Consider the following 25725-nt stretch of genomic DNA (forward strand, 5'->3'; position numbering starts at 1 on the left):
AATTAAGGCATTCCATGTTCTTTTTGTTTGTTTGTTTAATGTTTATTTCTTTTTGAGAGAGAGAAAAGGGAGTGGCAGAGAGATAGGGACAGAGGATCGAAAGCAAGCTCCATGCTGACAGCAGAGGGCCTGATACGAGGTTCAAATGTACAAGCTGTGAGATTATGACCTGAGCTGAATTCTGACGCTTAACCGACTGAGCCACCCAGGCACCCCAAGTCTACACATTCTTGCTAAAAGTCTCCCTTTGCTTATAGATTGTTTGGTTATTCTTTTATGTTCCTATTACAAACATATAGAAACTTTTTCTTCATTTCCCATGTGAAGTGGGTTAAGATTGGCTGTCACCAAGGTCTATTTTATTTCTGCCCCAGGGAAGAGTAGTCACTTTGGAACAATTGCCCAAAGACAGAGGTGGTATTCTCTCTTTCTCTCTCTCTCTCACACACACATTCATTTACCTTTACTTGTCTGGTCCTTGTAAGCATTTGAGGTTTTTACCCATTCCTTATAGTACGGTGGGAATAGATACTGGAAAGAGTCAACCATAGGCTGGATTCTGTGGTCCTTTTGAGGAAATCCTTGTCCAAGTGAGCCAGTAGGCAAGGGATTGACTATTCCCCCACGATCCTTTCATTGTAATAGAATTAGCAGCTAGCCCTGGTAGATGGCTGAAGAATGGGGCTGAGAGAGTGGAGTGTCTGTCTGGCTTCTCTGGAATTACTAGCTTGGTCTGTAATCTTGATAGAGGTATAAAACGAAATGAGCATTATTTATTTTAGATCCAGTATTTCTGTTGGTTTTGTCATTAAAATAAACATAGAATTTAAAAAGTAAAATTTTCTTTCTCTCTAACCATCACTTCTCAATTTAATACTCCCCCAAGTAATCATTCAGTTTGAAATTTGATATATAACCTTTCTGATAGTTATATATATATTTTTTTTTCTGTATATTTTTCTATATATGTATGCACCCTGGCAGCTAATTACTTTTTCCCCATTTATTATAAACATCTTTCCATATTGTTCCATATAGATCAACCTCATTCTTATGGCTGCATAATTCCATAGTATGTATTTGTAATAACTTTAGTCAGACTAGGGGGCATTTGAACTATTGTCTTGTATATATATCCTTTCATTCCTGTCAGGGGTACACTGGTGGGACAGATTTCTGGAAGTGGACTTCCTGGATCAAGGAATTTTTAAATTAATAGATAGGGACTTACTACCAGCCAAAAAAGATTATGCCAATTTATATTCCCATAAACAGCATATGAAATTTCCTCTTCCCTAACACTGGAGATAATTTGTCTTTTAAATTTTTGCTAGCTTGAGAGTTAAAAAAAAAAAAAAAGCTCGTTATTTGATTTTATGTTTTATTAGTATGAGAGGTCTACCATTTAAATTATTTTATAGAAGGAAAGCAATTTTATCTTGGTAAGCAAAAAAGACTTTTTAAAATGTGATTAGAGCCAATACATTTTAAAAGTATACTCAGTAAATGTATATAAATACTGGTGAAATGTTCTATATTTTTTGAATACCTGGCATAAAGAGCCATATTAAAACCTAAAAGTCATCTTTCATGTTTTTTTTTTAATTTTTTTAATGTTTATATCTGCATGTATGAGCAGGGTAGGGGCAGAGAGAGAGGGAGACACAGAATCCAAAGCAGGCTCCAGGCTCTGTGCTATCAGCACAGAGCCTGATGTGGGGCTCGAACCTAAGAACCACGAGATCATGACCTGAGCTGAAGTTGGATGCTTAACCGACTGAGCCACCCAGGCACCCCTCATCTTTCATGTTTTTGAAATGGTTTTTCTGTTTTACAGAGAGTTTAGCATAATATGTCTTTAACAGATCATTCTGATTTTAAAAATTTATTCAGTTCTAAATTTTCTGGTACTTAAATTTTTGCTCATTTTTCAAAGCAATAGAGAAAAGATATCCATATTATATAAATAGTCCCTATTTAGGTAAACACTGGTAATTGCTACTTTATGCTGCCTTGGATTTAAAAAAATAATAATTCTTGTTCATTGATAGCTATATTTGACTTGTATTTCACTTTCATAGTTTGAATAGAGCCATTCATTAGTCTAAATACAGTTTCATTTTCCCTGCCATTCTCTTTAGTGTCCTGTTTTTTTGAGAGGACTCTCTAGTGGCAAATCAGGGAAATGAAAGACAGTAAAAATTTAGTATACCTATAAAAAGTGAGGTTTTCTGTATTATTGAATATGGCAAATGTTTCAGTTGATATGTTGTATATGTATGAAATAAGTATGTAGAGGCTACCTAACATACAAATATATATTTCTAATGATTAACTGTAAGCTAATGTAAGTAATGGCATTGGGAAAATAGGTTTCCTTATATATAATATACACATTTTACATCATTGGAGCAAGAAGAGTGGCTTAGGTTTTAGAAGAACCGGACAACATGGGCACCTGGGTGGCACAGTTGGTTAAGTGTCCGACTTCGACTTCAGCTCAGGTCATGATCTTACAGTTTGTGAGTTTGAGCCTCACGTCGGGCTCTATGGACATCCAGGAGCCTGAAGCCTGCTTTGGATTCTGTGTCTCCCTCTCTCTCTGTCGCTCCCCCACTCACGCTCTGTCTCTCTCTTTCTCTCTCTCTCAAAAGTGAATAAACATTAAAAAAAAAAATAGTGTAGAAGAATGACAACAAAAGATCGGTTTCAAAACAAATTAGATTTTCAGGATATAAGATTTTTTTACTAAACCTGAACATGTGAAAATCAATATTTAGCAATAAAGGGCCTCAACTTGCTTGTGCATGGAGAATTCTGAAAAGAATACAGACTTTGAAGCTACATCTGGGTTGAAATCTTGACTACCACTAATTAAGCATGTGACTGAGCAAGTAACCTCTCTGAACCTTCTCTCTAAAAAGTTAATAGTAATATCTACCAGGCAAGATATTGTGCAGATTTAGCAATACTGTTTCTGAAGAAGCTGGCACAAATAAATAGAAGCTGCTATTAATTGTTATTATTAACATGAAAAAGTAAACAAAACTCATAGGTCGACTTCTAATAATTGTATGTGTGTACCAGGATAATTGTTTAAAATTAACACAGTTTGCAGTAAAAGATAATGTGATTAAATGGAAAGAATGTGAGTATTTGATGTCAATCAGACAAAATTTGATTTGTAGTTCTACCACTTAATTAACTTTTGCAACTTGGGCAAATAATTTGTTTGAACACCACATTCATTGTGTAAAAAATGTTAATTATAATGCCTACCTAGTAGAAAATTTCTGATTAAATAATAAAATATGTCTGACAGTGCACTTAATGTGATATAGATATCTGAAAATATTGTATGATTACATATTGTTCAGCCCCTTTTTAATTTTTTTAAATGAGCTCACTTAAAGATTTGTTAGAAGGAGTTAGATAGAGGCATAGTGGAAAGAGCACTGCACCAGGGAGTTGGAATTCCGAGACTCCAGTTTCACTCTTAACGCTGCCACTAACTTCATAATTCCTTTCAGAAGTCATTGTTGTTAAACACAAAAACTCAGAGCTGTGTCTTCTCTTGTTTTAGTGTTTTCTAGCGCAGCTTAAGGTATAGAATGGGACCTCTGAATCTATTCTCATGCAACCTTTGTTCTCAAAGATGAGCCTCAAAGTTATCCTCATTTAGATACTTATTCAGTCCTAAACACATATTTTACACACACACACACACACACACACACACACACACACACACACACACACACACACACACACTTTCTCACACTGACATACTCAGAAGTTGATGAGGAGAGACATAAGATCAATAAGGAGGGGCATGGTTACCTCTGTGGTGCATGGGTACCAGTGCTCTGTATCGTCTTCAGTTTTTTTTTGGCCATTTGTCATTTATAACATGTTGGAATTAATCTTTTTATTTTGTGGAACACTGGTGATTTGTGATTATGTGATGTTTGCCATATTCTTGTTTTACAGCAAATGCTTGTAGAGATCATATGTAAGTTCTGTTTATGTAGTAAATCATTGTAATATGATAGTAAATTTTAACTTTTCAAAAAATAAGCAATAAGATGTGTGTAATTAAATGAAGTTGCCTTCATCTAGGTTATACTTATGTATGCATGGCTGTTGACAGGCTTTGAGATGAAATGAATTGATATGAAAAGAAACATAATGGAGATTTATAGAAAGCTGAGATGAGTTTAAAGGTAGTATAACTACAGTATAAAATGTTTCATATTATACCTTTTTCCCTCAGATGAATAGACACTTTATTAGTTTATATCCAGTAGATCTCTGTGTCTTTCTGCTGATTCTAATGCTTTTTAAATTACCAGATGAAGAAGGGGAAAAATACAGCTTTTCTTTTTCAGTATCATAGACTTGATTAATGGGTAGAGGGTACTTACAATGAGCACTAGTTTTTTACATATAGATATTTGTAAAGTTCTTGAAAATAGTTGGTTTTTGACTTGAAAAAAGATTTCTTTATTGCAGCCTAGTAATGACAAACTATGAATTGATAGTATACGAGTATGAGGTTTTACTGATAAAAATGATCTGTAAATATCTAGTGAAGATTTTAACATGTATTGCTATATATCCTAATACAAACCATTTTATGGCATATTTCTGTGTCCTTTTTCTGTAGATCTCAGAAGTTGATTGCAAAGATGCACTAGAAATGATCTGTAACTTAGAATCTGAGGGTGATGAAAAAAGTGCTCTTGTCTTATGTACTGCATTTCTATCACGTCAGCTCCAACAAGGAGATATGTACTGTGCTTGGTGAGTTGATTTTATTTTGTAAGGAAAACTTTGTTAAACAAAAAAACAAGATAGGTTGTGAGAGTGCAGAGCTCAAGAACATATTTTTAATCTTTTAAAGTCTTAACAAGACAAAAAGCTTATTTGCAGTTATTACATGCTATGTAAACTGTCAACTAATTCATATTATAACTTAAAAATTTTTTTCTATTAAGGACCACACAACTCCTTAGTATACCAGTAATGATTGTATAATAATTAATAGATATTAGAAGATGAAAGAAAGGTTTATTTTATCTGATGCCACAAAAACAATTTTTTCAGATATGTAAACAGTCTATGATTGAATGTCTGTATTTTTTCCCTCTGCATATTATACACTTTCAATTACATAATTAGCTGCTAATCATTCGTGTATAGAAATATAGTTCATTTTCTGTCTGTGAGATATTTTACTTCACTAACTTCTTCAGTGCACATTACTTTATATGATACATTTTCAATTCTGCAAAGTCTGTTCTATATAATCTTTTGGGAGCTTGCAACTAATGGAGCTGTTGACCTCAGCTGATTCAAAAATCTTAAGGTCAGCTGTCTTAATGTGTTAGCTAAAGCTGACAATCTGTTCAGTGAACAGCATTATTAGTCTTCAGTGTTGTATTGGTAATATGGGAACACAAAATTTAGTTTACAATATTCTAACATTTAAGAATTTTTACCAAGTGGCTAACACATTACATACAAATGAATATGGAACAGGCAAGCTAAATAAATGTGTAATTAAAGAATAAAGTTTATAAAGGTTTTCTGAGCAGCTGTGAGTTTTGTTATGAAGGGAAAATCATAAATGCAGGACAGAGAGGATTGATATAAAAGGCAGGTAGGAAGATTCTGAAGGGAGAATAAATAACATGCATATACTACTGAGGACAAGTATATTTTCTATGTAACATAAATAGTAGTGACTAAGAAATTAAGTGTGCTATTGCTTTAAAAAAGGCATCAAAGTCTGAATTTCATATGACCAACACAGGCAATCTATTATAAGGTCTTAAGAAGGAAGGCAAAGTAGAAGTTTATGTGTAAGAAATGCTGTTTAATACAAGTAATGGAGAAAAATGGGTTGGGGGCTGAATGGTGAGGGTAGAGTTGGGATGAAGAAGTGGCAGGACAGAGCTGAGATAGGAAAATCAACTAGAAAACCAGTACAACAGTCCATCTGGGAAGTTACGAAGGCTTCCTTATGGATGTTGGATGGGGCGAAAAAAAATGACGATAGCTGTGTTTAGGATAGTAAAAAGCAGGGGCTGTTAGGGTCAGTGATAATGATGCATTAAATTAGAAAGATGGTGAACTGGAAAGAATGTTAATCATCTTTTTCATATATTAAGTTTCAGGTTTCAGAAGAGATCAAAGTGGAGAAGTCTTATAAAGAACTAGAGAGGTGAAAGTGGTCAAGACTGGAGAGACAGATTTTTGAAGTCCTCCATATATAGGTTAAAATCCAGTAAATGAGCAAGTTGTTCAATTGGGTGGTGAAAGAGCAGAGTTCCTAGAAGTGCAGACTGAGGAAATAATAATAGGAAAGGCATGTATTGAGGAGAATACTTGGTGAAAAAATTTGAAACGAGGAAGAAGGTTTTTGTGTAAATTAACCACAGAGGACAGAAGAGAAATAGGACAATAGGTAAAAGGGAGGAAAATTCATCATTTCAGTAGGATTATTTTCTATGAAAGATACATTCTAATTGCATTTGAAATCAATTTTAAAGTCCATTTTCAAAAATTTCTTTATTTTACCAATTTGACAGAAATTAGTTAAATTACTTTCTTTTGGGTTCTGTGTGATCGTTGATTGTTAACATTTAATAATATTAAATTTAAAATTTTAAATTTAATTGACCAGTTGGTCAATTTTAAATTTAAGGTAGAAGATAAAATGAAATGCTTTTTAAAATATGCCATTGATATATATGTATATGCATTTTATGTATACATACATTTTGTACTTTATTATATAAAGTCACAGATGTGACTCAGTTACCATTTGTATACTTTTAGTTTAAATGAGAGGTGCTTCATTAGTGACAGGCAGTGCTTCTCCCTGAGATTGAAAAAATATCAGTCAATAAAGTGATAAATCATATCCTGATTTTATTTAGTCTCTAAAAAATTGAGATCTATTTTATATTTTATTTAAACTTAATTTCACATGTAGAATTGGAATCTAAAACCAGCTTTAATTTCAGATGTAATGACTGGACTGACATAGTCCATGATTGTTACATTATTGTTCCAACTTATTTTTTTTTTCTTTTTTTTAGGGAACTCACTCTCTTTTGGAGTAAATTACAGCAAAGAGTAGAACCATCTATACAAGTGTACCTAGAAAGATGTCGTCAGCTTTCTCTGTTAACCAAGACGGTATATCACATTTTCTTCCTGATTAAAGTTATTAATTCTGAGGTAAGAATAATCAAGCTATTTTTTCTTAATTTAAGATACATAAATAATCTTTAATAAAAGACATTATTTTGGCACTTCTTCCAGTGATTTTTGTTTATTTCATTTAGAGTTTTCAACATTGCTTTCCTTATTAGTCTAATAATAGAGATTTGCTATAGAGAAACTTAAAAATGCAAATGAGAGCCAGAGTCTTGCTCTTGGCCTGAAGAAAAGTAATATTCTAGTATTTTATCATTCTATAATTTTTACTCCTATGTGTTCTGCTGTTTTGATAGTTTGGCTCTGTAGAGATTTAGAAAGTGTGAAGAGAAATGGAGAGATAGCTTCCTTTGTTGGTAGTTTGGCAGATTACATTGTCTAAAAATCCTTTTTCTACAAAATGCCCCAAAATACTTGATGACATAAACATTTCTATTGATGTATAGCATCTGAGATTGCATGAATGTTAGGGAGGGGAAATCCTTAGGCTGAAAATGAAGAAGAACCTAAAAACTGGAGCAGAAAGCTTGAGCTGATGCTGGGCCCCTCCTGGCTTGGGTGGGGATTAGGGTATGTTACTACTTGTGGTAACTAAGGGGTTTGAGTTTTAATATGCACATGGGGGTAGGAGATAGCTTTATGGGGATAGGAGATAAGATCTTGGGCTCGGCCCTCTCATGTTAGGGAGCTGAAAGTGAGTTCCCCTGTCCCCCTTCCCCTCCCCAACCTTGAAGTCCTATAATTTCACTGAAAAAGTAGACTAGAAAAATACTACTTTTTATTTAACACAGATAGATGATAGGAAACTTTGTGCATGTCCAACTGGGCTGTGGGTCACAGAAGGAAAAAAGTTTTCTTTAAGCAGTTGTACCCATAGGTCTATCCTTACACAGATTTGGGGTCCAGATTTACCCTGTCTGTATAGTCCAGAAATCCCCATGCTGAATAAGTAATGTTGAAGAAGGTAAGGGTGGAACTGGGCTGGTAACAGCTGGGATACCTGGCAGAAGCAAATGTAGAACTTTGGAGGGACATAACCCTCAATGTAGGATTCTTAGATAAAGCCCTGCTTAAGATGAGTTTGTGATCAAGATTTACAGAACATGAAGCAGTTTGTCATGAGGGAATTCTGTCAGAGAGAAGTAACAATAGGATTAAACATGAAAGGATAGAAACTATAAATTATATATATTTGAAGACATAAGTAAATTTAACCACCAAGATTTATAAAGCATGTGAAACGACATGACTAAATTTCGGTAGACAAAAAGAATAGAATTATTTGCTTAGTAGTTTAACACAATTATGGAAAATTCTATAAAATACATGTATTTAAAGACATAGAATAAGGGATTGAAGTATAAGAAAGACACTATCAAAATGATCAGATTTTAAAGAGTCAGAAGAACTTTTGCAAATAAAGCACAAGTCATTGAAATGAAAACATTTAATAAGTAGATTAAACAAATACAACTGAAGAGGCACGTAATAATCAGAGGTTGCCTATGTGTTTCCATTTATTTATTTAAATTGGAATCCAAGTTTTATAAGATTAATTTATTTTCTTATAGCATAACCCTTGCAGTAATGCAGTTGGTTCCCATTTTAAATGTACACAGAAGACATTTTCCATAGTTGCTACGTTGCATAGAATGGGATGCCAAACAGTGTTTAGGAATCCTTACAATCTGGTGTGCAGCATGACAAGAAGTATTTTTTAATTCATGTGTAGTTTTTTTTTTTTTTGAAAGGAGGGACCGAAAGATACTCTTCTGTCCCCCTTTAAAAGTAACTTTTTAAATCTGTAGTTGGTCCATAAATTTTACATATATCTTCACTTTTTCTCCTGAAATAATTTCTTTTCAGGAGAAAAGAATTTCTCTCAAAGTAAAGGACAGGAATGAGTCCTGCTTTCCAGTTTTTCCTCTGTCAGCCTTGTTAATTCATTCTGATTTTCCATTTTCTATATTGTAGTGTTGCAGTTAAAAGAAAATGAACTTACAATAGTAAGTTTCTTAAAAAATTAATGTGCAATTTTAAAACATAGGTTGTGCCACTAGTGGCTTTATGTCTCACTTAAAGAACAGTTTAGCAAAGTAGAAGGAGCTTGAAATCAGAAGCCAGACAAATTGGGTATGAAACTTGATGTTCTGTTGACCACCTGTTAACTCTAACCACTTTTGTGTTAATTTTTTAAAATTTTATTTTCATTTTTATTTATTTTGACAGAGAGGAGAGAGAATCTTAAGCAGGCGCCATGCTGAGCATGGAGCTCGATCCCATGATCATATGATCATGACCTGAGCTGAAATCAAGAGTCAGATGCTCAGCTGACTGAGCGACCCAAGCGCCCCTCATTCCTTAATTAGATTAATTAAGGACGTTAAGTAAAAGTGACTCTCCTCCGTCAAACTTACACCCCACTTAGAAGGAGATTGTGTTGGAGAGGGGAAGAACTTGGACAAGAGCTACACTGTGCATTGTCGTAGCCAGTAGCCACATTTTAGGGGCTCAGTAGCTCCATGTGGCTAGTGACTACCATATTGAATAGTATAAAAAAGACTTCAATCATCACAGTTCTGTTGAGTAGTGCCTTTCTGGAGAGACTTTGGATTCAGAAGTAAAGCACCTATATAAAACGCTTAAAAGCATGAATAATAGCTTAGAGAGTTGGTCAGGGGAGCACACCTACTGACAAGAATAACTTGCAACTTGCTAATTACTCTGCCCCAAAAATCTTGTTTCCCATTCCATAAAAGTTTTTTCCCTTTGTTTTTTACTTTTTGAAATCTGATCAAGCAGAGGTTTTATCTTAAACTAGAATCCTAGATTATTATTAAGGACCAAAAGAGACCTTAAAATTAATGCTATAGTGACTAGGTTCTAGTAAAACTTCTCAGTTTTCACATGATGCAATTTAGTCTCAAGGTCAGTGATTTGGGTTACCTGGTGGCCCTTTTTAAAAATTCCAGGAGTGGGGCGCCTGGGTGGCTCAGTCGGTTAAGCGTCCAACTTCAGCTCAGGTCACAATCTCGCGGTCCGTGAGTTCGAGCCCCGCGTCGGGCTCTGGGCTGACAGCTCAGAGCCTGGAGCCTGTTTCAGATTCTGTGTCTCCCTCTCTCTGACCCTCCCCCGTTCATGCTCTGTCTCTCTCTGTCTCAAAAATAAATAAACTTTAAAAAAAAAAAATCCAAGAGTTAGGGGCACCTGGGTAGTTCAGTTGGTTGAGCATCTGACTCTTGATTTTGACTCAGGTCATGATCCTGGGGTCATGGGAGCCTGCTTAAGATTCATTCTCATTCTCTCTTTCTCTCTCTCTCTGCCTCTGTTCCCCGCTTGTACACACTCTCTGTCTCTAAAATAAATTTAAAAATAAATAAATGAATTTAAAAAACACAATTCCAGGGTTTGTTGAAGACTGTTGGCCAGTTTATTCATGCTTTTTCCTAGACCCTTGAAATTAAAAGGTTGAAAAATATAGCACTATTGCACTATAGCACTCAGTCTATTGATGGAGACACACAAACATGTAGGCCATCCAACCCACTTGTCTGTTTTGACTGAGTGATAGCCAGACAGAATGGGAGGGGAAAGTGTCCCTAGTATTAGAAAAAGCATGTAAAGTAGTGTGAAGAAAAAACTTTTCTTCACTACTCACTGAATACTTCTGTTCATCAAATGTGTGGGGGTTTTCTTCACATCAAACAATTCTCTGGACACCAGCTGGGTATCCTACAACTTAATTCTGACACTATTTACCTGGAGGTAGCACAGATCTCAAAGATTAAGTGCCCAATCCCACAAGACTGACACACACACACACACACACACACACACACACACACACACACACACACAAAACCCCTTTCAGATGCTAATCACAGGTCCAATTTGTCACTTGTGCTTCTGACCAACTGGCTGAAATCAGAAGTTCCTACAATATCTTTCCCTAGATTTGATTAGTTTGCTAGAGTGGCTCACAGAATTCAGGAAGACAATTTACCTACTAGCTTACTGGTTTGTTGTAAAAGGATACAACTTAGAAAGCGCAAGATGAAAGAGATGCTCAGGGCAAAGTATGGGGGAAAGGGCAAGCTGCCTCCCCAGATCTCTGCATGTTTACCAGTGCAGAAGGTCCCTGAACCCTGTTCTTTTTGGGTTTTTACAGAGGCTTCATTACATAAGCACAGTTGATTAAATCATTGGCCAGCGTTGGTGATTGATTCAGAACCCAGCATCTCTCCCTCCCTTGGAGGTGGGGGTGCGGGCAAGACCTGAAAGTTCCAACCCTCTAATTACAAGTTTGTTCCCCTGACTACCAGACACCATCCGGTGGTTATCTGGGGGCTCTCCAAAAATCCCCTCATTAACAAACTCCTTTGTGGTTAAAAAGGCCTTATTAATAGCAACACCTGTTTCATGGCTTAAGGCTCTGGAGCTATTTTAGGAGCTGGGAACAAAAGGTTCCCTTATAGCTCTTATCATTTAGGAAATTACCAAGGTTTTAGGACTATGTGCTGGGAGCCCTGGATGAAAAAATATATATGTATTTCTTATATCACAATATCACAAGTGGTATCAAGCAAATGAGAGAATGGCATATTTTGGGATCTACAGTTATCTTAGTTTACCTGCAGTATAGGCTATTTGGGTGTAGGGCAAAAGATAAAAGATGAGTCTAGACCAGATGAAGCATAGGTAGGATTGTTAAGGCCTTTTTGTATTACCAATTAAGAATATATATTTAATTCTGAAATACAAAGGTAACCATTTAAGAATTTTAAAGCAGGGTAAGACATGGTATGCACGGATGGAGAAGAGCTGAATAGGATGTTCATGGGGAAACTAACCAGTCTGTAAGCCTTAAGTAGCTTTGGGTCAAGGACACTAGGCAGTCAGAGGAGAGGAACAGAGAAGTGGAGGCAAGGGGGTAGATACCAAATATAAAACCTTGTCTTTTTCAGAAGGTTGCCTGGTGCTGGACCACTGTCTGGGGGCGGCGGGAAGGGGGTGGGTCTCTATTCCTCCCTCTGAGTTTTTAGCACTTAGCTTTCTTCTGTTCCTGTGACTCTTAAATTCAGGCTGGTGCTATCAGTACTTTTATTAACTAATGTTATTGATTAAGTACATTATTATAGGCTAATTACTTGTTTAATCACATATTTATGGAAAATTGTGAATTCAGACTCATCTTTAAAAACCCTTATTGTAGGTGGCTCAGTCAGTTAAGTGACTTTGGCTCAGGTCACGATCTTGTGGTCCATGAGTTCAAGCCCTGCGTTGGGCTCTGTGCTGACAGCTCAGAGCCTGGAGCCTGCTTGGGATTCTGTGTCTCCCTCTTTTTCTGTTCCTTTCCCACTTGCATTCTGTCTGTCTGTCTGTCTGTCTGTCTCTCTCTCTCTCTCTCTCTCTCTCTCTCAAAAAAAAAAAAAGATTTAAAAAAAATTAAAAAATAGTAAATATAAAATAAAATTAACAAAAAAAACCCCACCATTATAAGGACACCTGGATGGCTCAGTCGGCTAGGCAACAGACACTTGATCTCAGCTCAGGTCTTGATTTCAGGGTTGGGAGTTAAAGAATAAAAATTTTGTTGTACTTCTGTTGGCATCATTTAAGGTTTCACATTTAATTACACAACATTAAGATGTTCTTAAAGCAAATTTATTCAAAGCCATTTGCTCTTAATGAGTTGAAATGAACCCTTGAATCCAGGAGCCAACTGTATTAGGATAGAACTGTCAGTTGAGTTTCTCTCTGAAATAATTTTAGTTGCATTTTCTAAGCAATAAGTAAAATTTTTGAATCCACTTTTGTCGTTTATAGAGAAAGAGATCAACATTCACATGACGAAATAGTTACAGTCAGCTTCATCAGAGTAGGTGTTCTTCATCCACAAAACCCCTATATCCTGAATCCTTTCTTAAAGTACTTTCTTTCTCTACCATTTCCTGAATTTTCTAAATAATTACAGCCTTTTTCAGAATTCTCGTCCCCTACATATTTACTAGTCCTTTTGATATGTGCCTTCATCATCACTTGTGCATTATTAGAAGTAGCCCCTAAGTCATGTAACAGAGGTGCAAATGTTTTTTACTACAAAAGTTTTCTGGCTCAGATTTATCTCGGAATAGTATAAAATAACTATACAGGTTTGATATGAAAGCTAGAGACAACCATATGGTCCCAGTTCTTTCCTAGTTGTCCTTTCTTCACTGTCACTTTTAAGAATACAGGTCTCAGGCACCTGGGTGGCTCAGTCACTTGAGCATCTGACTTCGGTTCAGGTCATGATCTTGCAGTCAGTGAGTTCGAGACCCATGTTGGGCTCTGTGCTGACAGCTCAGAGCCTGGAGCCTGCTTCAGATTCTTTATCTCCCTCTCTCTTTGCCCCTTCCCTGCTCATCCTCTGTCTCTCTCTCAAAAATAAACAAACATTAAAAAAAAATTTAATAGGTCTCATATCTATTTTTGTCCATTTTCTTCTTGGTCTTTGTGTCCTTGCTTTTCCTAAAGTCAAGACCAATTTATCTTCCCCTCACTTTCCTTTTGGCTCACGAATCTAAGCTTCTGTTTTAGTAAAAAAACAAAAAACTTTATTTCCTTCTTAGTCTGTGAAAATACAGACCCTATCAGCTTTTTTTTACTTATTTTTTTTCTTGCCTTTTGATCCTATATAACATATATTCCATTCCCATGAACGTGGCCACACCTTATAGCTGGCTTATTTCTTATATTTATGTTCTCCTTAGTCTTTAAAAACCCATTTTTTTTATCTCTTCATATATCTTCAAATAACTTTTACCTTCATTACTGCTGTCTTGTAGTAATAGTTCAGGATGCTAATTCAGGGATTCCTAGGTGGCCCAGTCAGTTCAGCATCCAACTCTTGATTTCAGCTCAGGTTATGTGATTTCAGTTTGTGAGTTTGAGCCCCATGTCAGGCTCTACGCTGACAGCGTGGAGCCTGCTTAGGATTCTCTCTCTTCCTCTCTCTCTGTCCCTCCCCTGCTCTCTCTCTCTCTCTCTCTCTCTCTCTCTCTCTCTCTCACACACACACACACACACACACACACACACTCTCTCTCTCTCTCTCAAAATAAATAAACTTTAAAAAATGCTAATTCAAAAGGAAAAACATTTATTGTGTCTCCTTCTACTCATTTTTAAGATGGTTCAGCAGCAAGGTAGGTGATTTGGCATTCAGCCAATGTATGATAGAACTACAACCCCTTCCCCCATGAAGGATCAGATTATTCTGTTAAAAGTGAAAATCTCCTTTCATTACTAGTAAGTTAGGAAATAGGGGGACATTCTCCGTTCTGTAATTGGATTAAGAGTTTTTTTATTTCAGAAGGACTGTAAATACAAAGTTAAGAAATGAAATTTGTGATAGAGTTGACATTTATCGATCACTTCCTATGTGCCAGACGTTATACTATAGCAGATACTTTAAATACATAATATTCACTAATACAGCAGTTTTATGAAGTTTGTGTTGTTTTGATCTGTCTTTTATAAGTGGGCTATGAACGGTTAGAGATGGTAATAACTTCAAGTTTACCTAGCTGTATTAGATGATTTTATACCCAGGTCTTGTCTTAGTTCCCAGTGCTTATCCATTTTCTGCTATTCTTTATAATTCATTTTACACACACACACACACACACACACACACACACACACACACACACACACGGCTAAGCTACGATGCTTTAGAAGAGGCAGTTTTTCATATGTTGCTATTTGCAAAATTTGAGAAAAGCAAACCTCAATTTATTTATTTATTTATTTTTTTTTTTAAATTTTTTTTTCTCAACGTTTATTTATTTTTGGGACAGAGAGAGACAGAGCATGAACGGGGGAGGGGCAGAGAGAGAGGGAGACACAGAATCGGAAACAGGCTCCAGGCTCTGAGCCATCAGCCCAGAGCCTGACGCGGGGCTCGAACTCCCGGACCGCGAGATCGTGACCTGGCTGAAGTCGGACGCTTAGCCGACTGCGCCACCCAGGCGCCCCTCAAACCTCAATTTAAAAATAACCAAATTCACTTATAAGGGTTGATTAAGTATAAATTGACATTTGACATTTCTTGTTTGCTTTTTCACAGACTGAAGGGGCTGGACTTGCCACCTGTATAGAACTATGTGTAAAAGCCCTTCGTTTGGAATCTACAGAAAATACTGAAGTGAAAATATCTATTTGCAAGACCATTTCCTGCTTGTTGCCTGATGATCTGGAAGTTAAACGTGCTTGTCAACTGAGTGAATTTCTTCTTGAGCCTACAGTAGATGCATATTATGCTGTGGAAATGTTGTATAACCAGCCAGATCAGAAATATGATGAAGAAAATCTTCCAATACCAAATTCTCTACGCTGTGAGCTCTTACTGGTATTGAAAACTCAGTGGCCCTTTGATCCAGAATTCTGGGATTGGAAAACCTTAAAACGACAATGTCTTGCATTAATGGGGGAAGAAGCATCCATTGTGTCTTCAATAGATGAACTAAACGACAGTGAAGTTTATGAGAAAGCAGTAGACTACCAGGAAGAGATAAAAGAAACTTCTATGAATGGACTTTCTGGTGGAGTTGGTGCTAATTCTGGCCTTCTCAAAGACATCTGTGATGAAAAGCAGAAGAAGAGAGAGATAAAACAATTAAGAGAGAGAGGATTTATATCTGCTAGGTTTAGGAATTGGCAAGCCTACATGCAGTATTGTGTGTTGTGTGACAAAGAATTCCTTGGTCATAGAATAGTACGACATGCTCAAAAACATTACAAAGATGGGATTTACAGTTGCCCTATATGTGCAAAGAACTTCAATTCTAAAGAAACTTTTGTCCCTCATGTCACATTGCATGTTAAACAATCTAGTAAAGAGAGACTAGCAGCTATGAAACCATTAAGAAGATTGGGGAGGCCACCTAAGATCACAACTACCAATGAGAATCAAAAGACTAATGCTGTGACCAAGCAGGAACAGCGGCCTATAAAAAAGAATAGTCTCTATTCAACAGATTTCATAGTATTTAATGACAATGATGGTTCAGATGATGAGAATGATGACAAAGATAAATCTTACGAGCCAGAAGTGATCCCAGTCCAGAAACCAGTACCTGTTAATGAATTTAATTGCCCTGTAACTTTTTGTAAAAAGGGCTTTAAGTACTTTAAAAATTTAATCGCTCATGTAAAGGGACATAAGGATAATGAAGATGCCAAGCGCTTTCTTGAAATGCAAAGCAAAAAAGTTATTTGCCAATACTGTAGACGGCATTTTGTAAGTGTTACTCATCTTAATGATCACCTACAAATGCACTGTGGCAGTAAACCATATATCTGTATACAGATGAAATGTAAGGCTGGTTTTAATAGTTATGCAGAGCTCTTAACACACCGAAAGGAACATCAAGTCTTTAGAGCGAAATGTATGTTTCCTAAATGCGGCAGAATTTTTTCAGAAGCTTACTTACTATATGATCATGAAGCACAGCATTATAATACCTATACTTGTAAGTTCACAGGTTGCGGTAAAGTTTATCGTTCTCAGAGTGAGCTAGAAAAGCATCTGGATGATCACAGTACTCCTGAAAAAGTGCTGCCTCCTGAAGACCAACTTAATTCATCTGGAGATTGTGTTCAGCCTTCTAAAGTGAATCAGAACACAGAAGTGAGCATTGAGAAAGAGAGGTCTATGCTTCCTTCAGAAAATAACATTGAAAACGCCTTACCAGCAGAGAGAAGTGATGCTTGGGATAAAAGCAAAACAGAATCAGCTGTGACCAAACAAGACCAGATTTCTGCATCAGAGCTCAGGCAAGCTGATGGACAATTGTCAAATGGTTTGGAAAACCCAGTGACGACTCCTCTGCTTCAGGCCAGTGAAGTGGCTGTGTCCATTAAAGTGTCCCTCAATCAGGGGATCGAGGATAACTTTGGAAAGCAAGAAAACTCAACTGTGGAAGGCACTGGTGAATCATTGGTCACAAACTTACATACACCGGTTGAAGATACTTGTAATGATTTGTGTCGTCCAGGTTTTCAAGAAAGAAAAGAACAGGATTGCTTTAATGAAGCCCAGATAACTCAGAATCCTTTAGTAAATTCAGAAACCCTTAAAATAGGTGACCTTACCCCACAAAACTTAGAAAGGCAAGTGAACAACCTGATGACCTTTTCTGTGCAAAACCAGGCAGGATTTCAAAACAGTTTACCAGCTTCTAAGTTTGAATGTGGAGGTAATGTTAAAACATCATCCAGTCTTTATAATTTACCTCTTAAGACATTGGAAAGTATCACATTTGTTCCATCACAGCCCAACCCAAGTAGTTCTTTAGGAACTCCATCAGTGCCTCCAAAAGCGCCAGGTCAGAAATTCAGTTGCCAGGTTGAGGGATGTACTCGAACCTATAATTCTTCACAGAGTATTGGGAAACACATGAAGACAGCACACCCTGACCAGTATGCGGCATTTAAAATGCAGCGCAAAAGTAAAAAAGGTCAAAAATCGAACAACTTAAATACACCAAATAATGGCAAGTTTGTTTATTTTTTGCCATCACAGGTGAGCAGCTCTAACAATGCATTTTTTACACCACAGACCAAAGCCAATGGGAATCCTACTTGTTCAAATCAGTTGCAGCATGTCTCGCCTTCCATTTTTCCAGCTCATTTAGCAAGTGTGTCAGCTCCACTGTTGCCCTCAGTGGAAAGTGTCATAAATCCAAATATACCTTCTCAGGATAAAAATGAACAAGGTGGTGGTATTATATGTTCCCAAATGGAAAATTTATCTACTACTGCCTTGCCAGCACAAATGGAAGATCTAACCAAAACAGTTTTGCCTTTGAATATTGACAGTGGCTCGGATCCTTTCCTTCCTTTACCTGCAGAAAGTAGTTCAATGTCTCTTTTCCCTTCACCAGCAGATAATGGGGCTAATTCTGTTTTTTCCCAGCTGGAAAATAATACAAATCATTTTTCCTCGCAGATTGAAGGAAACACCAATTCCTCCTTTCTAAAGGGAGGCAATGGTGAAAATGCAGTTTTTCCTTCACAAGTCAATGTTGCAAATGACTTTAATAGCACCAGTGCCCAACAGTCTGCCCCTGAAAAAGTTAAAAAAGACCGTGGGCGGGGCCCAAATGGGAAGGAAAGAAAACCCAAGCACAACAAAAGGGCCAAATGGCCTGCAATTATCAGAGATGGGAAATTTATCTGTAGCAGGTGTTACAGGGCTTTTACTAATCCCAGGTCTCTGGGTGGACACTTGTCTAAGCGATCTTACTGTAAACCACTGGATGGAGCAGAAATTGCTCAAGAACTTCTACAGAATAATGGGCAGCCTTCTCTTCTTGCCAGCATGATTCTCTCCACAAATGCAGTAAATTTGCAGCAGCCTCAACAGTCTACCTTCAACCCAGAAGCGTGTTTTAAAGATCCATCATTCCTGCAACTTCTTGCTGCTGAAAATCGCTCATCAACATTTTTACCAAATACATTTCCCCGGACTGGTGTGACTAGCTTTAGTACCAGTGTTAGTCAAGAAGGAAGTGAAATTATTAAACAGGCTTTGGAAACTGCTGGCATTCCCAGTACGTTTGAGGGTGCTGAAATGCTTTCTCATGTTCCAGCAGGTTGTGTTTCAGATGCAGCACAAGTAAATGCAACAGTGATGCCAAACCCAGCTGTGCCACCCCTGTTGCAGACTGTATGCCACCCAAACGCCCTGCTGACAAACCAGAATAGGACACCAAACTCCAAAACTTCCTCCATTGAGGAATGCAGCAGTTTACCTGTTTTCCCAACAAATGACTTACTACTGAAGACTGTTGAAAATGGTTTGTGTTCTAGTTCATTCCCTAATTCTAGTGGGCCATCACAAAATTTTACCAGTAACAGTTCACGTGTTTCAGTTATAAGTGGTCCTCAGAACACAAGGTCTAGTCATTTAAATAAAAAGGGAAACAGTGCTTCGAAGAGAAGAAAGAAAGTTGCCCCTCCCCTAATTGCACCCAATGCTTCCCAAAACTTGGTAACAAGTGACTTGACAGCAATGGGACTTATAGCAAAGAGTATTGAGATACCAACCACTAACCTCCATTCAAATGTAATTCCAAATTGTGAGCCTCAGGGTTTGGTGGAAAACCTAGCACAGAAATTAAATAATGTTGACAATCAGTTATTTATTACTGATGTGAAAGAAAACTTTAAAACCAATCTTGAGTCCCATACGGTGTTAGCTCCTTTAACATTAAAAACTGAAAATGGGGATTCCCAAATGATGGCTTTGAATTCATGCACAACTTCAATAAATTCTGATTTGCAGATTTCTGAAGACAATGTTATACAAAACTTTGAAAAGACTCTTGAAATTATTAAAAGTGCTATGAATTCTCAAATACTAGAGGTAAAAAGTGGATCTCAGGGTGTTGGTGAAACATCACAGAATGCTCAAATAAATTATAACATTCAGCTTCCTTCAGTAAACACTGTACAAAATAGCAAGTTACCTGATTCTTCTCAGTTTTCCTCCTTCATAGGTGTATTGCCAGCAAAAAGTAACATTCCTCAGTCTGAAGTATTACATAAGGAGGATCAAATACAGGAAATTTTAGAAGGCTTACAGAAATTAAAATTAGAAAATGACCTGTCCACTCCAGCATCTCAGTGTGTACTAATAAATACATCAGTGACACTGACTCCCACTCCCATTAAACCAATCCCAAATGTCACAGTGGTTCAGCCAGTTTCTGAAATGATAAGCAACATTCAGTTTAGTGACAAAGTTAATAAACCCTTTGTGTGTCAAAACCAAGGGTGTAATTATAGCGCTATGACAAAGGATGCTTTATTTAAGCACTATGGTAAGATTCATCAATACACTCCAGAGATGATTCTTGAAATTAAGAAGAATCAGTTGAAATTTGCTCCATTTAAATGTGTAGTGCCTACCTGCACAAAAACATTTACAAGAAATTCTAATCTCCGAGCACACTGCCAGTTGGTCCATCATTTTACAACAGAAGAAATGGTAAAGTTAAAAATAAAAAGGCCTTATGGAAGAAAATCTCAGAGTGAAAATTTGTCAGCTCCACGAATTGCACAAGTAAAAAGACAGCTAACTATGACAGAGGAAAATAAAAGGGAGTTCCAGCCTGCTTTAGAATTGGGAGCAATGAAGGAAAATGCCCTCAGTAATACAGCAGTGATCCCAGAAAAACAACTTGTAGAAAAAAAAAGTCCTGAAAAAACAGAAAGTTCTTTGCAAGTGATTACAGTTACTTCAGAACAATGTAATACAAATTCTCTCACAAACATACAAACCAAAGGGCGGAAAATTAGGAGACATAAAAAAGAAAAGGAGGAGAAAAAACGCAAGAAGCCAGTTTCCCACTCCCATGAGTTTCCAACAAGATACAGTCCCTACAGACCTTATCGATGTGTTCACCAAGGTTGCTTTGCCGCTTTCACTATACAGCAAAACTTAATTCTGCATTACCAGGCTGTCCACAAATCAGATCTACCTGCATTTTCTGCAGAGATTGAAGAGGAAAGTGAAGCTGGTAAAGAAAGTGAAGAGATTGAAACTAAACAAACTGTGAAAGAATTTCGATGTCAGGTGAGTGACTGTTCTCGAATCTTCCAAGCAATTACTGGCCTGATCCAGCACTACATGAAACTTCATGAAATGACTCCTGAGGAAATTGAAAGTATGACTGCTTCTGTGGATGTTGGGAAATTTCCATGTGACCAGTTAGAGTGTAAATCTTCATTTACTACATATTTGAACTATGTTGTTCATCTTGAGGCAGATCATGGAATTGGGATAAAGGGAAATAAAACTGAAGAAGATGGCATATACAAGTGTGACTGTGAAGGCTGTGACCGTATATATGCAACTCGGTCAAATCTCCTCCGACACATTTTTAATAAGCATAATGACAAACATAAAGCTCATTTGATTCGGCCAAGAAGATTAACACCTGGTCAGGAAAATATATCAAGCAAGGCAAACCAAGAAAAGACAAAGTCTAAACATCGGGGTACAAAACACAGATCTGGAAAGGAAGGAATAAAAATGCCTAAGACTAAACGAAAGAAAAAAAATAATTTAGAAAATAAGACTGCAAAAATTGTGCAGATTGAAGAAAATAAACCTTATTCTCTGAAACGTGGAAAGCATGTATATTCTATAAAGGCTAGGAACGATGCCTTGTCTGAGTGTACAAGCAGATTTGTAACCCAGTATCCATGTATGATAAAGGGGTGTACATCAGTTGTTACAAGTGAAAGCAATATAATTAGACATTATAAATGCCATAAATTATCAAAGGCATTTACATCACAACACCGTAATCTTCTCATTGTCTTCAAACGGTGTTGCAGCTCACAATTAAAGGAAACTTCTGAGCAAGAAGTTGATAAGAGTGATGTGAAAAATTCTGACACATGTGTACCAGAGAGCAGTGATAACTCCAGAACAGCTACAGTTCCACAGAGGGAAACTGAAAAAAATGAGAAAGACGAAATGGATGAGCTAACAGAATTATTTATTACAAAATTAATAAACGAAGACAATGCAAGTGTGGAGACCCAAGCTCATACCTCTTCAAATGTAAGTAATAATTTTCAGGAAAGTAACCCCTGCCAGTCAGAAAAACAAAAAACAAGTAATTTGAAGAGAGTTAATAAAGAAAAAAATGTCTCCCAAAATAAAAAGAGGAAAGTTGAAAAAGCTGAACCAACATCGGCAGTTGAGTTAAGTAGCACACATAAAGAAGAAGAAACTGCTGTTGCAATTCAGACTACGGAGGAGCATCCTGCATCTTTTGACTGGAGCTCGTTTAAACCAATGGGATTTGAAGTATCATTTCTGAAGTTTCTTGAAGAGTCTGCAGTGAAGCAGAAGAAAAATTCTGACAAAGACCATCCAAATAGTGGAAATAAGAAAGGGTCCCATTCAAATTCAAGAAAAAATATTGACAAGACTGCTGTGACTAGTGGAAATCATGTATGTTCTTGTAAAGAAAGTGAAACCTTTGTACAGTTTGCCAATCCATCCCAGCTTCAGTGCAGTGATAATGTAAAAATTGTTTTAGACAAGACTCTTAAAGATTGCACTGAACTTGTGTTAAAACAGCTTCAGGAAATGAAACCTACCGTCAGTCTGAAAAAACTTGAAGTACATTCAAATGATCCAGATGTGTCTGTTATGAAAGAAATTAGTTTGGGTAAAGCAACAGGGAGAGGGCAGTACTGATACCTAATGTAATATAAATACGTCATTTACGGTTTTATTTTAAATAGGAAGTCATCACGCATGCTAGAATTGTGACACTTCTTCATTAATTTTTGTTGTTGACATGAATTAACCTGGCCGAAAAAAGGAAAAAAAAAAAAAAAAACATGACATTTGTCATGTAAAACTTTTTTTTTTATCCCTATGGGACTTGAGGAACAGAATCAATACTTCAGTTATTGTAAATAGTTGAGCTACACCTCAGATTTCTATCAGCCAGTTGCCCTTTCCATGAACTAATCTGAATTATCTGTGTGATTGATATGTTTCACCAGGTCACTGCTCATGTAGAACAGTACTCTGTAGATATCTTTTTTGTATATATTTATTATTGTAAATCATTTGCTGCCACCAGCAGTGTGTAAGTCTAAACTATTAAATGACACATTTATATTTGGAATTTTAATTTTTAACTAAGTGATCAAGTTTTTAAAACTGTTCTTTTATTATTTTAAATTAAGAATTTTTCAAACTAAAAGTAGAAACTCTGCCATAGCTCATTGATTTTTACATAAAACATTTATTTACAAGATCTCAAAATTACTTTTCACAAAGTAGGCACATTGTATCAACACCTTGCTCTGCTTTGTAAATTTATCCTCTAGGATTTGGGGATGGTATTCATGTGAAATTATAGCAGATTCTTTAGCAGTTTCCTATAGCGACAGTTTTTTCATTGCTTCTAATTGGATATAGTTATTATGGTTCCATGAAATATAATGGAAATGTGAATAAAGAATTTACTACATCAAAGATTTTAAACATTTGGTATTAAAAAAAAATCCGTTGTGAATGTGATAGAAACTAGTAGTGTGGAGCAGTGTAAATATTTGAGGTGGTGATTTGTGAAGTAGCCCAGTATTGCCTTAAATAAAATCACATTTCATTTCTTGTTTTATACATGTGATCTTATAAAGTTTTTTTTTTCCATTTTCTGAGATTTATAGATTGGTGTATAGCTTTAAACTGTATAAACTTTTGTGGAAAGATTTTTTTAAACATTTTTATAAATCTTAAAATTGGTATCATCAAAGTGAGCCCATCTTGTGTTTATAAAATGCAAGAGTCCTTAACATTTATAATTACATAGATGAAACACTTTCTATAAGGAAGTTGGATGTTTTGATTTTACTGTTTATAGATGTTAGATTGTACAGATTTGTATTTTCCCACCATATCTAATGATACTTTTTTCATTAGATTGGTCTTCCAGAGCAGTATTAGTTGTCATAATTGATTATTTTGGTTATTCAGTATATAGTTAGCTCGTATAGGTTAGCTCTATTCACCATATTTATACTGTGGATTCACGGCCAGAGATAGAGGTTATTTCAGGAGAGTTTAGGACCTTCATTTGAAGTCCAACTAAGTCAGTACTGGAAACAAAACATCTTCTCAGATTTACTTTTGTTTCTGTTTGCCATATATAGTAGCATTGATTTTTGACTTTGTGTTTGTTATAAACTAGTTGCATTCACAATATTATTAGCCTGAGATATTGATGATGTTGTGATAATATGAAAATGTGTATATTCCCTGTGCAACATCAGATTTGCAGGACAAATGAAGCACTTAACTGAAATTGCTGGTACTCTGAATAAATAAGCATGGTCAAGGAGTGAATTATTTTCTTTTGGAAAATATTTTTTTAAGTTTTATTGAAGTATTGTAGTTTTATTTTTAGGGCCTAATGGGTTATATTGAATAGTTGGTTTCACCTCCTTAAAGTTTATTACCAATATGCATAAAACTTGACACATTAAAATCCCTTCCCTTTGGCAAGCCCACTGTTATTTATTAAAATAAAAGTTGTTCTTATGGGTGATTAATACATGTTTTTTTTTCTAAATTAACAATAACTTAACTCTGAATGATTTTAAAATTAAATTTTTGTTAACAACTGAATGTTTCTGTACAGTTTTCTTGGAAGTTGACCTAGCTCTTAAAGATAGGCCTTGGGCAAAACTGCCCTAGATAGTGCAGTAGCAAGTAGTTTTATTTCTGATAAATGTAGTGATGAGCCACAGTTACGTGAAAATACCAGTGGATTGGGGCTTTTCTTTTGCTCATTAGCTTAACTAGACATTTCTGTAATTGTTCTCCTACGTATCAGGAGAAAGTTTGCCAACACTGAGTTATTTTTTTTTATATTCCAGGTACTGTATGCTAAAAGTAATTATGGAAGAGTGGGCTTTTTAGCATGGAACAGAAAACTCAAATTATGGTATAAAATATGAATTTATAAAACAGCATGTTGGTAAAATTTGATATGGAATGTAATGCCTAAGTATTAAAAAGGAATCATAAAGTATATATTTTTCATGGTATACTTTTCCTCAGTCTATTGTCTTGGGGTATTTTCTTCCTGTAATCTCAGTTTACCTAAGCTTTTATCACTTAAAAATGGATTTTTTCCCTCTTTTAAATCCAAAGAATTTGAATCTTACAGAACAGATTATTCAAAATACATCGTGTTAAGTGAAATGGTAACAGTTGGGAATTTTTCAGCAGTGTTAAATTCAGCATAGCTAAATTATTTTAAAGGGCTAGACAGAGATCAAGTTTTAGCAAGGCAATTTTTTGACTATCAGGTAAGCAAACACAGTTGCTATAGCTGTTAAGACTACTCAAATACTACAGCTAGAGATATCAAAGAGGGAATGCTCTATTTGGGGGAGGGTATTAATGAAAGTTTTTGTAGAAAAGATCAGTCTTGAGAGAGGAATGAATGAGTCCTTGGATGGTCATAGGGGAAATGGGAATTCTACGTATGGAGAAATGATGAAGCAACATAGTGCACTTGCAGTATTGCAAGTGGTCTATGTGGGAAGATAGGGGGTTGGAGAAGCTGAAGAGGCAAATGGGCCAGATCATGAAGGTTCTTGTATGCCATAAAGTTTTCAGTTTTGATTAAGTGGTTACTGAATGTGTTTAAGTTGAACAGTTTGATCAGGTACCAATTTTAGACAATTGGCATTGTATAGAGGGTAGATTGGATAAGTTGAGACTAAAAGCAGAGAGACTTGAGGCAAAAAAAAAAAACAAAAAAAAATTGTGGAGGCCAGAAGAAAAAATGTTAACAGTTGAGAAAGAGTAGAGCAGTAAGACAACCTTTTTCAAAATGTTTATTGTAGTGAAATACCAGCAGGTTGGAAGGTGAAGTCTGTAGTCAAAGTTTTCTAAACTGCATGTTA

The 25725-nt window shown here is 36.1% G+C and overlaps 1 protein-coding gene across 4 annotated transcripts in view; it reads left to right on the forward strand.

The window, feature by feature from the left end:
* Positions 1 to 24842, forward strand: part of ZNF292 (zinc finger protein 292) — a 95556-nt gene extending 70714 nt beyond the window's left edge. For all 4 annotated transcript variants that reach the window (XM_045057815.1, XM_003986354.6, XM_045057814.1 and 1 more), the window contains 3 exons: positions 4667 to 4803; positions 7107 to 7248; positions 15338 to 24842. In XM_045057815.1, the coding sequence (XP_044913750.1) occupies positions 4667 to 4803; positions 7107 to 7248; positions 15338 to 22492 (7434 nt within the window). In that variant the 3' untranslated portion in view covers positions 22493 to 24842. The remainder of the gene's footprint in view (positions 1 to 4666; positions 4804 to 7106; positions 7249 to 15337) is intronic.
* The last annotated feature ends 883 nt before the right edge of the window (positions 24843 to 25725 follow it).

This window comes from Felis catus, chromosome B2 (assembly GCF_018350175.1).
Source record: "Felis catus isolate Fca126 chromosome B2, F.catus_Fca126_mat1.0, whole genome shotgun sequence".
In the NCBI taxonomy this organism is placed as follows: domain Eukaryota; kingdom Metazoa; phylum Chordata; class Mammalia; order Carnivora; family Felidae; genus Felis; species Felis catus.